The sequence below is a fragment of the Equus asinus genome, chromosome 12 (assembly GCF_041296235.1).
Source record: "Equus asinus isolate D_3611 breed Donkey chromosome 12, EquAss-T2T_v2, whole genome shotgun sequence".
NCBI classification, from domain to species: domain Eukaryota; kingdom Metazoa; phylum Chordata; class Mammalia; order Perissodactyla; family Equidae; genus Equus; species Equus asinus.
Window position 1 is genome coordinate 85,368,143 of NC_091801.1, and position 14,024 is coordinate 85,382,166.

Below are 14,024 nucleotides of genomic sequence, written 5' to 3' on the forward strand. Positions count from 1 at the left end.
CTTCCCAGAGAACCAAGGTCACGTTGACCTGCTGCGTACGTGCTCAACTGCAACAAAACATCTCCTTGGGACTTTGGGGGGAAAAAATGTATTCTTATCATGCTTGATGTATGTCCTTTGTTCTGAAATGGGATATAGCCACGCTGTGAACCACGCTTCCCTGGCGTGCTTTCTTCCCTGTGGAAGGGGGCACTTCCAGGCTGGTCCTCACATTAGCTCGATAAATATCATTCCATCCTTCTTATCTATAGATTGGTTATTGATTATTTGCATCAACACACCCCAAACCCAACCTTCCGGAAGACCTGTTGTTACTTCAACCTTCAAAATGTACATGCAGAGCCCAACCACTCCTTACTCCTCTGCCCTGGCCAAGCCTGTCACTTCCCACCAGGAGAGGGACCGTGCCCCCAACCCCTATCAGTCAGGGAGCCTGGAGGGCACAGGCCTAAGGGACAAAGCCTACCCTCAGGCCCCGTCTGACCTGTCAGGCCCTCCTGGTCCTTGCCTGCCCTCCACTTCAGCAACGCTGGCCTCAGCACGGGGCCTCAACACACCTAACTCACTGCCACTCAGGGCCTGGAAAGCTCCACCCCAGCCTCGCGGCCCCTCACTTCTGTCCAGCTCTGCTCTGATGTCGCTTTCTCAGAGAGGTCACCTTCTCTGAACTGCACCTCCTCAAAGAGCCCCCCAGCTTAGCCCCTCACCCCTCACTTTGCTCTGTGCCCTCCATAGTACCTGCCAGCACCTGACAAGTCACAGCTCTGGGAGAGCAGGAGTTTCCCCACTCTTTAGCGTCTCGGCACAAGCCAAACCAGAGAAGCCCTGTGGGCCCCTGAGAAGAGCCCCCGGGGGCCCTGGCTCTGCTCACCTCTGTCAGCATCCTTGAACTTGATAGTCCTGCGCCGGGACGGCCGGGGGCTGGCGGCCACCTCAGCCAGGAGCCCGGAGCTGCAGAAGCCCAGGCTGCTGCCCCGGTTCCTGAGCACCAGCTTCAGCTCCTGGTTCTCCTGGATGAGCTGCACGAGCCGCCGCAGCTCTTCATTCTCCTGCGCCAGCCGCTGGATCTCCTGACGCAGGCCCTCGTAGCTGCTGAGGAGGGACATGCCCAGCAGCAGCGGGCTGCAGCTGCCGACAGTCGGCAGGCGGGCTGGCCAGGGACAACGGACCCCATCATTGTGAGGTCAGCAGCCGCCCTGCCCCCACGCCTCGGCTGCATTCCGGGGCTTCAGAGCCGGGACCAGCAGTTCTGACCCATGGGAACAGGGTGCACCTGATCTCTGACCTCTGGCCACCAGCTGCACTGTCCCCACCTGCCCAAGCCAGTACTGTCTCTGAGGCAATTGGCCAGCACAGCCTCTGAAGGGGTCAGAGGGTGGATGTTCGAGTTGCCCTGAGGGAGGGGGCACAGGGCCCAGCGGCAGCAGGAACCAGACAGTAGAGCCTGGGGGGGTCGGTCAGAGCCCCGGGACATGAGTTGAGCCTATGAGTGCACTAGGTTGGGGCTGGAGGCAAAGAGAGGGACCAGACAGCACTGGGCCGGTTGTGGGAGTGGCGGGGAGTGGCACTGTCCCATGGAGGAAAGGCACCTTGGACAACGCAACACATTCAGGGCTGCGACCTCAGGGAAGGGGGTGAAGTGGACAGCAAGGAGGCCCCAAGAGAGGTCTGCAGGCAGCAGATTCCTGGGGGCAGGGGAGCCCCCCCAAGAGTGACAATCAGGTTTTCATTTCAGAACATGGGAAGGACTCTCTTCCTGTAATGAGCAGCTCTGGACAGGGGCCATCGTTTGTGTCCTTTTCTTCCACTCTGATCAGCATTTCTTTCCTCTTTGATGGTCTGCTCCGTGCAGTTCCCACTTGTCAACTGGCAGGTTCTCCTAGATGGCATGTCCCTCCCCACTGCTTCCGTGTGGCATGGGGAACCTCTGCAGGAGTTCTCACCAGTGCTGACTGGGGCAGGGGACACCTCCCCTCTGAAAGCAGTGTTCCAGGAGACGGGGTGGCAACTGCACTTAATCTCAATGGAAATGAGAACAATTTTGATAGTTCCTATAACTGGGAAATAATCCCAATTCTAAGGATACAGAGTAGAGTCTCTCTGACAGGACTGGAGCTCTTACCCAAAAGAATGACAGGTTCAGGGCAGCCAGCCTCCAACTCAGACATTCTCTGGAAGCCAGAGGGTGGGCTGTGGTAGGCAGAATTCTAAGAAAGCCCCCAAGGTTTCCTGCCCTGGTGGACACACCCCGCATAATCCCAGGACTGTAAATAGAATGGATTTTACTCCCATGATTAGGTAATGTTCTCCGACAGCTGAGGTATAAAGGGAGATTATCCTGGGTGAGCCTGACTTAGTTAGGTGAGCCCTTAAAAGGATGGTCTCTTCCTGGTGGAAGACGCAAAGCATGAAAGCAATTCCATGTACGGGAGATTCTCCATTGCTGGAGGGGGCCATGTGGCAAGGAATGTGGGTGGTCCCTAGGAGCTGACATATCATAGTCAAAATATTGACAGACAAAGAGAAACCTCAAAAGTTACAAGATAAAAATGACTCATCACACATAAGAAAACCCAGTAAGATCAACACCTAACTTTGTTTCATCAGAAACAGTGGAGGCCAGGACACAACGGGATGACATGCCCAACATCATTAAAAAACTCAGGCAGGGCTGGCTGGTGGCGTAGTGCTTAAGTCGATGCTCCACTGCAGCGGCCTGGGGTTCACAGGTCACTTATGCACCGCTCATCAAGCCATGCTGTGGTGGCATCCCACGTACAAAAAAATAGAGAGAGATTGCCACAGATGTTAGCTCAGCAACAATCTTCAAAACAACAGATTGGCAACAGATGTTAGCTCAGGGCCAGTCTCCCTCACAAAAAAAAAAAAAAAAAAAAAAAAAAAAACCTCAGGCAGGAAGTCTATATTCTGGAAAATTATCTTTTGGTAATTAAGGTGAAATAAAGACAATCCAAGATAAAGACAGAGAATTTGTTGCTAGCAGATCTCCAGGTTACAAGAAATACTAAAGAAAGTTCATCAAGCTGAAAGGTAGTCACATCAGATAGTCATTCAAGTCGATTTCCCAATGCAGCTACCCTGTGCCCAGACTTCTGACTTATAGGCTGTGAGTTAACAAACTGATGTAGTTTAAGCCGCCATGTTTGTGGGAACTTGTTACACAGCAATAGAAGATGAGTGCAGCCTCCTGTGTTGAAGGAAACCCAGGACCTGGTCATAAAAGCAGAGGCAGTGCCTTGAGACCCAGCCTGGGATCTTTGAGTGGAGACACTCGAATCTTGCACCCCCAAACTCCCATGAGCCCTCCTTCCTGGCAGAAGCAGCCCCATCTCCCTCGCTGGAGGAGCCTGGCAGTGGCCTCATCTGGGGCATTCCCGGCCGCCCACAACTGCGGCCGCCCTCCCCTCGAGAGTTCGGGTCCAGTCTCATCCCTTGGAATCCGAGCCGGCCTCGAGCCTTACTTTGACCAGAATAATGCAGCAGAAGCGAGAGCGTGCCTGTGCCAAGACTTGATCTTGAGGGGCCTGGTGGGGCAGGACTTCTAGGAGGGCTGGATGACCCTCTCACGCTGGATATTGACCAAAGGACACACAGCAGTCATTCGAGGAGGTCTACGAAGCCTTGATAAGGACAGCAGGAATCTGTGACATTTGGGCCAGAACTTGCTCCCTCCCAACCCAGCTCCAGGTCATGAGAGCTCTGCTCCGAGAGGGTGCGGCCGAGAACATGGGGCTCCCTGTCCCCCAGCTCCCAGTTGTAGGCGGAGTTTCCACACTGGGAAGGACGAGCTGAGAGGATAAGGTCTACCGTCCCCTGCAGCACCTACTTGTGGATCAGAGGTATCACTCTGGGTGAAGCAGGTTTCCTCCCCACCCCCAGCCCCCTCAGACCCTGCCCAGAACGAGAGGCGAGACAGAAGCACTAGCAGCTCCACGGAGGCTGAGCGCACTGACTTTCTTTGGACATCGAGTGTGACATTGTGGAAGACAATGGAGATCTTAGTGGTGAGAAATTATAAAAAAGCTGATGGCACAATGAAACTAATAGCAACACATGAAAAGGCAGCCAGCCAGGCGTTTAACAAGGAGAACCAGGGAAACAGACAGCTAAGGTGGACCCTGTTCAGATTGCAACTGTCCCCCGGAGTCCAGAGGCTGTGGACAGGCACCAGGCTGCGCCCACTCGGGGGCTACGGCTCCCTGGGGTGTCGGCTTCCTGCAGCTGCTCTAACAAATTACCACAAACCTGAAGACTTAGAACAACGGAAGTTTATTCTCTTACAGCTCTGGACACGCAAGCTGTCTTACGGGGCTAAAATCAAGGTGTTAGCAGGAGTGCTTCCTCCTGGGGTTTCCAGGGGAGAATTCATCCCTTGCCTCGTCCAACGTCCAGCACTCCTTGGCTTCTGGCTGCATCACTCCAGTCTCTGCCTCCGTGGTCACCTCACCTTCTCTTCTTCTGTAACCAAATCTCTCTCTGCTTCCACCTTAAAAGGATTACATATAGGGCTCGCCTGGGTAATCCAGAACAATCTCCCAGTCTCCAGATTCTTCATCACACACGCAAAGTCCCTTCTGCCCTATACGGTAACGTTCTCAGCCTTTGGGGATTAGGACCTGGACACCTTTGGCAGGTGTTCTCCAGCCTGTGAGACTGGTGGACACGGGGCAGACCTGAAAGCATTCTCCATCAATTGATCCGTCAGGGAAGGACGGTGCCTCACTGGCTCGGAGAGCGTAAGTACAGCCTTTGCCCGATCAGTGCTGAAGCCTAAGCTGTGCTGACTCAGATGTGACTTCTAGGAATCCAGGCTGAAGCGTAAGAGCTAGGGGGTACTGAGCAGCGACATCAGGAGCCGCACAATGTTGGGGAATAGACCTCACAGAACTGGTCCAGACCAGCTGCTAGACTAACAAACTAACAGATCAGCAAGAGCAACAAGCCCAAGGTGGGACTGGCTAATCACAACCCAGAGTCGCTACAAGAGGTCATCTAGAATGCCAAGTTTTCAACAAAAAATTATGAGACATGCAAAGACACAGGATAGTGTGACAGCTGCACAGGAGAGGTAGGCTACACCATCCGCCTTCGAAGGGGCCCAGATTTGGGACTTAGCAGACAAAGACATCAAAGCTTTGCTTATGCAAGGCCCATGAACAGAGTGGTTGTGGTGGGTCTGCATGGGTCCCCCTGCCACTGCTGCACCCAGCCTGTGGCAGCAGACACCCGTGACCTCAGATCCCTGCCGCCTGGTGTGGGCAGTGACTTGTGCTTCCCTGAGCTGAACCCTGTTCTGGACACAGCTTTGCCCTCCCTGCCTGGAGTTCCTCTCAGCACCTCCACCCCAGACTTGCCAAATACCTTCCTTCCTGTTGGACATGCGGCACACCGAGGACCCATCTTAGAGCTGATGAACTGTGGCAGTGAGCTCACGCCCCTGGGGCTCTCTGGTCTTCCCAAGTTCCCTGTCAGCCTAATAGAACGGTGACACCATCTGGTGAAGGCCCTCCCACGTGCCAGTCCCCTGGAGGCCCCTCTCGGGGTGGGACGCTGCTGAGATGTGCCGCTACCACCCTAGTGGGTTGGGGCTCCGGGGACAGGTTCACTGTGAAGTCACAAGGCGCAGCTCAGGCCTCTCATTGACACAACCCCTTCCAGGGCAGGACCCTGACAAAGTGTTCATATGGTTGCATATTTTGTAAAATTTGCAAATGTGAAATAATTTAATCACAATCAGTTAAGGCTTTCTCTTCCCATTGCAACCAGCTTTCGGTCACTTCCTCCCCTGCTGCCTGGAGCTGGAGGGAGCGCTGTGGGGTTCACTCCGGGAGGTTGAGTTGGGGGCACATTTGGTTTGAGTTTCGCAGGGACAGTCACTTCCTGGTAGAGTTAAGCTACTGCTGTCATTCTGGTATAGAAGGGGCTTCCAGGAACACAGCCCCCTCCCTCTGTGCTGCATGTCATGACACGTCAGGCTGATGGAATTGGCTAATGAGTGGTGTCCACTCAAAAAATATCTAAGTCGCAAACAAGAACACCCAAAAGGCCCCGAAATCTTACGGCTCACATGTAAAAGAAATTTGATAGAAGTTTCCTCAAATTAACAATTCTAAACATTTATACAATATTACCCAAAGGAGCTGTTACTGAAAGCAACTTTTCCAAGCTATAAATAAAAATAAACTTTGATCAAACACATCAGAGGACACACCGAATTGTGTTCTTTCTCTATGTAGATGGTGACATCATAAAAGTGTTGTCGTCTCAAGAGGCCATCAGAGTATGCACCCAAAAAGCTTAAGGGAAGCAAGTTACGCAAACATGTCAGAAGTTAATTCACAACACTATGTTGGTTTTCTGTTTTCTGTTTGTGATATCGGTCAATTTTAAAAATTTGTGTTACATGTTGGATTTCTTTTCTCTATTCAGTTAATTTTGGATACATTCTTTGTCTTCTCTTTCTTAAAGAGGGCCCTCTGTGAAGAGTTAACCCAGCCGGCCTGAGACTGCTCTCCATCAGAGGCATGCTTGCAAGTCGGCTGGTGTCTGGGCACGTAGATTTCCGGAGGATTGCTCCCATCCCCTGAGAGGAGTGGCGACCGGGCCTAAACTGTTCACACAAACAAACAGGCTGTATGCTGAACTCCTGCTTTCCTTCTGGGAGTCTGGAATTAGGTACATGCCAGGCAGAGGGCGACCAGCCCCCACGAAAACCCTGGATACTGAGTCTCCGGTGAGCCTCCCTGGTGGACAACACTTCACACACGCTTTCACCCCTTGTTGCTGGGGCAATGGAGTGTGTCCTGTCCCATTTCTCTGGCAGAGGACTCGGGAACTTTGCACCTGACTTCCTCTGACTTCATCCCAGTTGCCTTTTCATTTGCTGATTTTGATTAATATCCTTTCTCTGTAATAAATCTTAGTCGTGAGTAGGACTATATGTGCTGAATTTTATGAATCCTTCTAGCAAATCACTGAACCCAGGAGTGGTCTTGGGGATCCCCAGCACAGCTCCCAAATTTCTATAAGCTTTAAACACCCAAGACCTGGATCCACCCAAGTGTGCGAGCTACGGCTAGAATACAAGGGTCAGAGAACCAAGGGGGCAGGAATGGCCCATAGCATAAGTCGTAGATGCCGTCAGGTTGGAGGTCCTAGTTCCCAGGGGTGGGGAACATTCCACCAGGGGAGACAGTAAGCGTTCCACTGATCTGGAAGAAACAGCCACGGCCAGGCCACTTTGGGCTCCTTAGGCCAAGGAACATTATCCTGATTATCTTGAGCTCTAGGGCCAATACTGCACAACAGGGGCTGAGCACCGTGGGGCTTCCACTTGCATCAGTGGACAACTACAGAAATCTCTATCCGGTAAAAACAGGGACTGTAAGAGCTCAAATCCCTGAGGGAAGGAGGCCTGGGTAACTCCACCAGTAACCAGCTGGGTCCAGCTGAAGAGCTGAGGATAGGGAGATTGCAGGTGGCTGGCAGCACAGGATGACGGCCATCATAGCCTCGGACCGGGTGCAGCGGCAGAGCTGTAGCTGGCTCACTAGCCCTTGTGCTGCAGTCTTCTAGGAGCCCACCACCTTGGAAGGGATGCTGTGCCTGCGGGACTGGGGCTCTAGCCCACCATAGTATGTCCATCCCACCTGCTCTTCTAACAGCCTGACGTTGACCCTGCTCCTACTGAGGGGTCTGTGTCCCCTCCCCTTGAGGCTGGGCAGACTTTTGTGTCCATCTTGACCCACAGAGTCTAGCAGCAGTGGCACCATGTGATTTCTGAGCCCAGGTCTTAAAAACACCATGCACGTCCACCTTGTTGTCTTGGGAAGTCAACTTGGAACCCAGGCACCATTCTTTGAGGAACCCATGCTGCATGGACAAGCCACGTGTAGGTGTGATGTCTTGACAGCCAGCATCAACCACAAAAGATGTGAGGGAGGAAGCCTTCGAGGTGATGCCAGCCCCAGCCGCCATCCGCAGTGACCGCAGGGAGGAAAGATTCTAAGTGCAAACCATCTAGCTAAGCCCAGGCAACCGCCAGAACTGCAAGAGATAAAACAATCATTTTATGTTATTTGAAGTCACTAAGGTTATGCAAGAGATAAACAGATATATAACCCCTACACAATCCCTTTTTGGAAAGGGTGAGGGTATCTTCACTCTTAAAGGGAAAAAGGAGCCCATTTTATTGCATTGGATATAATGGGAGGGCAAGAGAAGACTTGAAAGATGCCACATGTGGGCCATGTGGGGACACGGGCCTGTGCACCTTCCTAGGCCCCCATGAATCTCGCCTCCTCTTGGTGAGTGTAGCAACTCTTCTGGTTCACCCTTCCACTTACAAACTGGAAGTGTGGGATCTGGCTTCCTAAGCACTGCAGAGGGGCTGAATAATGCAACCGGTAGACGTGGAAACAAGCTCCCTGCTAGTGACCTTGACCACTGGGAAACAGAGGTACCTGGAGACAGGAGGTACGTGCAAAGGGAAGCCCCTCATTTCTCCCCCCTGTAGACCTACCCGCAGTTCCGCTGGATTGAACTGACATGAGATGCTGGAATACACAAGGCCAGGAAACGCCAGAGAGTAACAACACAATGTCAGTAACATTCCGCAGACTGACAAGGATTATGTAAAAAACTGTAACAATTGTTCTTGGTAGGAAAGGAGGGAAAAGGGAATTCACACTTACAGGCTTCACCCAGCAAGTCCCTATCCTGAAGTTCCAGCCCCCAAGGGCAAGCCCCTGAACACACACCCACTGTCCACAATGCGGCAGTGGCCAGGATACATCCTGATATGCACATCCATGGGTATCAAGCAGCTAACAAAAAATTAATGATAGTTCCACAGGACTATTTGGATGGATTTCATAAGGTATTTTTTGAGTGAAAAACAGAAAAGTGTGTATGAAGTATCATCTTAAGGAAATTCACCTGATTTATCCTCAAAACCACTGTATTTGGGGAACAGCCAAAACAATCACAATGCACGATGGGCACCCGATGGCGAACCTGCAAACAAAGAAGGGGAGCTGCTTTTACGTAGAAAAAGGAGGAGAGCAAGGGGCTGTTTCAAAAGAAAGTTCATTGGGGTAGAGTAACCGTTCAGGGCAGGAACGGCTTCTCATTGGCTGAGCTGCGGTGCTTCTCATTGGCTGAGCTGTGGCGTTTCTCATTGGCTGAGCTGTGCTGTTTCTCATTGGCTGGGCTGTTACCAGGTGGGGAGAGACATCTCCCTTTAGAAGTAAAGCAGTGGTACTTCCTGTTGAGATGCAAGCGCCCATCTCTTCCTGTTTGGCGTAATTGACAGGTGTGATGGGATGAGAGCTCCCAGACAGGCCTCCGAGACTCCAGTTTACTTGAGGTTTCTTTTGTTAATTCTCACAGAAGTGAACCCATTTCAAAAAATAACCAGAGTTCCAAAAGCCACTGTATGGCGTACATGTGCAGCTGCAGGTATATGTGTATGATTTGATGTAACTATGAGAGTACGGAGAAAAACATGGAAAGAACCATTTATTAGGTTAAGGTAGATGAGGGGTTGCGACAGAAGAACCATGCCAACAAGGAAAAGAAAAATTGCTCTAAAAAGAATGTGACCATGTGTATGTATAATATAAATTATGTATTGGGCTTTGTCTTGTTTTGTTTTTGCTGAGGAACACTGCCCCTGAGCTAACATCTGTGCCAGTCTTCCTCCCTTCTATACGTGGGTCGCCGGCACAGCATGGCTGACGAGCATGTAGGTGGGAGCCCAAGCTGGGGACCAAGCTGGGGACCGAGGCCGACCAAACCCCGCCGCTGAAGTGGAGCGCGCCCAACTTCACCACTAGGCCACGGCCGGCCAACGTAGCTGTTTTTTCGAAAGAACAAATGTAAAAACTAAACGGTAAGGAAAGGAGAACAGGAAGCGCGTCTCAGCTTGGATGAACGCGTTTATGTCCAAGAGCTAGACGCCATCAGAGACCAAAGGATGCTTCCTCCCAGCAGTGGCTGCTCTTGCCCAGCGAACCTGGAGGGAGGCTCCAGGCTTCAAAGCGCAGCACAGGCGAGCCGGCTGCCTCGGGAGGAGAGCGCGGAGGAGCCCTCGGGCCCCTGGGACCGGTCTCGGGCGCGCGCCGGCGACGGCAAGGGCGGCGAGGACCGAGTGGGTCCCCGGGGCCGTGGGTACCGCCCCCACCCCACTACTCGACGGGGCACGACCGGGAGATTCTTCCCCAGGGGGTCTCCACCCCCGGCAGCCGCAGGACAGCTCCCCCAAGCGGCCGCGGGTACAGCCTCCTCTCCCCGATCAGCTCTGCCCAAGTTCCACGGGACCGGAAGTGAGGAAAGTGGCGCAGTCGGGAACCGTAGTTCTCTGAGGCTGGAAGTCGGGAGCCGGACCACCGGAAACCGCCAGGAGATCGGAAGTGGGGGTTGGGGCCGCCGGGAACTGTAGTTCTCAGAGAGGCAGAAGTGGGCCTGGCGGCCGGCGGCATGGCGGGGCTGGAGCTCCTGTCGGACCAAGGCTACCGCGTGGACGGGCGGCGCGCCGGGGAGCTGCGCAAGATCCAGGCGCGAATGGGCGTGTTCGCGCAGGCCGACGGCTCGGCCTACATCGAGCAGGGCAACACCAAGGCGCTAGCAGTGGTCTACGGGCCGCACGAGGCGAGTGGCTGTGCGTGCGCGAGCAGGGCGGCTCCGGCGGCGGGCGGAGGAATCGGGCGGCAGCCGCTCTGCGGGGTGCGCGGGGCCGCCAGACTGAGCAAGGCTCGGGAGGCGACGGACATGCCCAGGGCCGCTGCTCACTCGGACTAAAAGCCGAAGTCCTTGCTGTGATGCACGGTGGTCCCTGCCTTTCTCGTCGGCCCCTGTCCCCTGCGCTCTCCACTCTTTGCTGTTTCTCAAAGCGCCAGGCGCGCTCCCACTCGCTCCCTACCTCTCAGCTCTCTACTCCGACATCACCGTCCGGATGACGCCTCCCCAGACCCACCTTATCTACGTGGCAAGTCCCCTTCCCTACGACCACACACCTCCCTGCCTTTCTGCACCTGTCACCTCAGACGTTAACTTAGTTAACGCAGGCATGAAAAAATGTTCGCTTAGCGCCCTGAGTCTAGGCGTCCAGTCTTCCAGCGGGAGTGGACGAGTAGGGGAAACAGGCATGGCACGTTTGCAGAGCAGAAAGGCTCCTGGTGCGGGAGATGGGGAATAATTCCAGATGAGATTGCGGGGTTTCTAGGGAGGGGAGAACTCAAGGCTTTGTAGACCAGGGAGAAGATTTAGGATTTTATCTCACATGTGATGGGAAGCGTTTGGAAGGTAAGTAGGATATGTGGGTATGTATAGGAGAATCAGACTTGATATTTGTAAACAGGCTTTGCCTTTGGCTACAAATGGACAATGGGTTGGGAGGAAATGAGACAAGGATGAAAACAGGGAGGCCTGTTAAGAGAGATGAGATCCAGAGGTGATGGTGGCTTAGAGACTGGCTGGTGGTCCTTTCTCAGGCTATATTTTGGACATAAAGTAGTTGCCTTTGTTGAGATGTTGGAGGTAGAGGGAGAGGAAGGAGAGAGACTAAGATTCCGGGCCTAAGCCAGAGGAAGGGGTAGTGTGAGCTGGGAGGAGTGTGCCTAGCTCATGTGTCCTTCCTCCCCCAGATCCGGGGCTCACGGGCACGAGCCCTGCCAGACAGGGCACTGGTGAACTGTCAGTACAGTTCTGCCACCTTCAGCACAGGTGAGCGCAAGCGGCGGCCACATGGGGACCGGAAGTCCTGCGAGATGGGCCTACAGCTGCGTCAGACCTTCGAGGCAGCCATCCTTACACAGCTGCATCCACGCTCCCAGATTGATATTTATGTGCAGGTGAGCGGGCAGCAGCCCTCAAGCCAGGGAGGGGATGGAGGCTGTGAGAGGGGGAAGGCAGTCAGCAGCCTAATGGACTGATGCCATTGTGTGGGGGGGTTCCCTGCAGGTGCTGCAGGCAGATGGTGGGACCTACGCGGCTTGTGTGAATGCAGCCACGCTGGCAGTTATGGACGCTGGGATCCCCATGCGGGACTTTGTGTGTGCCTGCTCAGCTGGCTTTGTGGACGGCACAGCCCTGGCAGACCTCAGCCACGTGGAGGAAGCAGCTGGTGGCCCCCAGCTGGCCCTGGCCCTGCTGCCGGCCTCAGGCCAGATTGCACTGCTTGAGATGGATGCCAGGCTGCATGAGGACCACCTGGAGCAGGTGTTAGAGGCTGCTGCCCGGGCCGCCCGTGATGTGCACACCCTGCTGGACCGTGTGGTCCGGCAGCATGTACATGAGGCCTCCATCTTGCTGGGGGACTGAGCACCCAGCCCCCCATGCCCAGAATAAAATCCACACAGTCCACTGTACTTGGATCTCCTCACAACACTTCTGTGCCTTCAGAGCCTGGCTCCTGGGGGTGACTAGGGACCCTCCCATACACATGAACTACACACCTCTTGCAGCCTCAGGATTCAGACCCTGAAGAAGGTGGAAGAGGTGTGTCCCTGGGCGGAGAGAGCAGCTTGTGCCAGGAGGGGTTCAAGGCAGCTGAGCAGTGAAGAGCAGCCTGGTGGAATGAGCCAGGCCATCAGACTGTGGAGCCTTTTATCCTCCCCTCAGCACATCCAGGACCCTTAGCATAAGGGCTGAAGGAGGACTCGGCTGGTTGTGGGTACCCACCATGAAAATGTGGGGGCCATATCCCACATTTTCTGGATTATGGCTTGGATTTAATGGCCCCTTTGATACCAAGCAATGGGCTCACTCTGCTCACCGCGATCTTAGCTGAGAAAGGAAGTTTAATTAGATTAGCTGGCAAATCGGAACATGGGTGACTAATGTGTCAAAAACCAATCTTCAAGGATTACAGAATCTTGAGGCAGTTATATAGAGAAAACGGGCAGTGAGGACGGGGTCCAGGGATGTCGGTCACCAGGCATCGCATTGTTCCATTCTTCTGTCAGCTGTGATGGCTACCTTGTAGGTCTGTTTCCCACCTGTGGTCAGCCTGTTCCTGGAGAGAAACTCATAGAACAAAGTTTTAATTTATCAAGGTATCAGGGACTACACACATAAGCAGAGGCCATAAATCCGTACACCACATGAATTTTTTAGAGTATGTGCAGAGCAGTGAGTAGTCACAGAGGAGGGGCTGGGGTCATTTAGCATAACAAGATGAGCTCACTTATGCTCACTTACACCTTTCCCCCTAGGAGAGCCCCTTGGGCCTGTCCTGCTACTTACCTTGGTCTCCAAAACTACAACAGACACATGTTCTCATCTGGAGTCTTTTCTCCCCAGCTCTGACCCTTCCTCAGTGAACACAGACACTCCCCCCTGCCCCACTACTGCACTTTCCTCTTCAGCCGGCTCCCTCTTCCTCTACCTCGGGCCCTCATACCTGCCTGAGCCCTGATCACCAGCCCCTGCAGCCTGCACCCAGGAGCTGCTTCTCCCTTAATATCCCAGGCACCTCCACCTGGACAGGAGTGCTTCCCACTTCTTACTCTACATGCCCCTGCTCCTTTGAAACCCGTTTTGGCCCGAAGTACCACCCACCTTCCTCCCTGTGGTCATCGGATCCCGATGACCTCGGTGCTTTTTTGGTGATGGACATCCATAGGAATGAGTTGGCGTACCCTTTGGCCTCTCAGTTCACAGAAGACTCCTTACCTCCCACCCACCCCACGGCACTCAGACCTGTCACTGCCAGCAGCAGCACCTTCAGAATCTCCTGCGGGCGTCCATGCTCTGGTCGCCGCTTCCGGTTTTTCACCCACCTGTCCTATTCATCGCCCTTCTCGGATTTTCCTGTGACCCTTCGAGCTGGAACTTTCTTGCTGCCCCCTACCAGCCCGAGCCGCGGCCCGTCGTCTTCATTGCTCTCCTCCGGCACCGTACACTGCCAGCCCAAGCCTCCCGGAGACCGCCCTCGGCGGGCTGGAAGCCCGAGCCCCCTCCCTTCCTGCGGGCTCTGTTCCGCGCATGCGCAGCGGGAGTAA

General features: G+C 54.0%; 1 protein-coding gene and 1 long non-coding RNA gene across 3 annotated transcripts; one reads left to right on the forward strand and one right to left on the reverse strand.

The window, feature by feature from the left end:
* The first annotated feature begins 9,885 nt into the window (after nt 1-9,885).
* On the forward strand, nt 9,886-12,389 carry EXOSC4 (exosome component 4). Of its 2 annotated transcripts, none has more exons than XM_014858211.3 (3): nt 9,886-11,008; nt 11,667-11,873; nt 11,983-12,389. In XM_014858211.3, exons 1-3 carry the CDS (start codon nt 10,976-10,978, stop codon nt 12,340-12,342), a joined length of 600 nt encoding a protein of 199 aa, XP_014713697.2. In that variant the 5' UTR covers nt 9,886-10,975; the 3' UTR covers nt 12,343-12,389. The 2 variants fall into 2 exon arrangements, with proteins under 2 accessions (XP_014713697.2, XP_014713696.1); XM_014858210.3 differs by having other exon boundaries at nt 9,942-10,671.
* Nucleotides 12,390-12,801: 412 nt separating this feature from the next.
* On the reverse strand, nt 12,802-14,016 carry LOC106841927 (uncharacterized). Its single transcript, XR_006534645.2, has 2 exons — nt 13,803-14,016; nt 12,802-13,036 (listed from the first exon to the last, which is right to left on the reverse strand). It is a non-coding gene; the product is annotated as an uncharacterized lncRNA (long non-coding RNA).
* Nucleotides 14,017-14,024: the final 8 nt, after the last annotated feature.

What these genes read in the sequence shown, in the direction of transcription:
- EXOSC4 (XM_014858210.3), top strand. Translation starts at nt 10,501, where the DNA reads ATGGCGGGGCTGGAGCTCCTGTCGGACCAAGGCTACCGCGTGGACGGG. An exon ending in TGGTCTACGGGCCGCACGAG is followed by an intron (nt 10,672 to 11,666) that starts GCGAGTGGCTGT and finishes TTCCTCCCCCAG; the next exon opens with ATCCGGGGCTCACGGGCACG. An exon ending in AGATTGATATTTATGTGCAG is followed by an intron (nt 11,874 to 11,982) that starts GTGAGCGGGCAG and finishes GGTTCCCTGCAG; the next exon opens with GTGCTGCAGGCAGATGGTGG.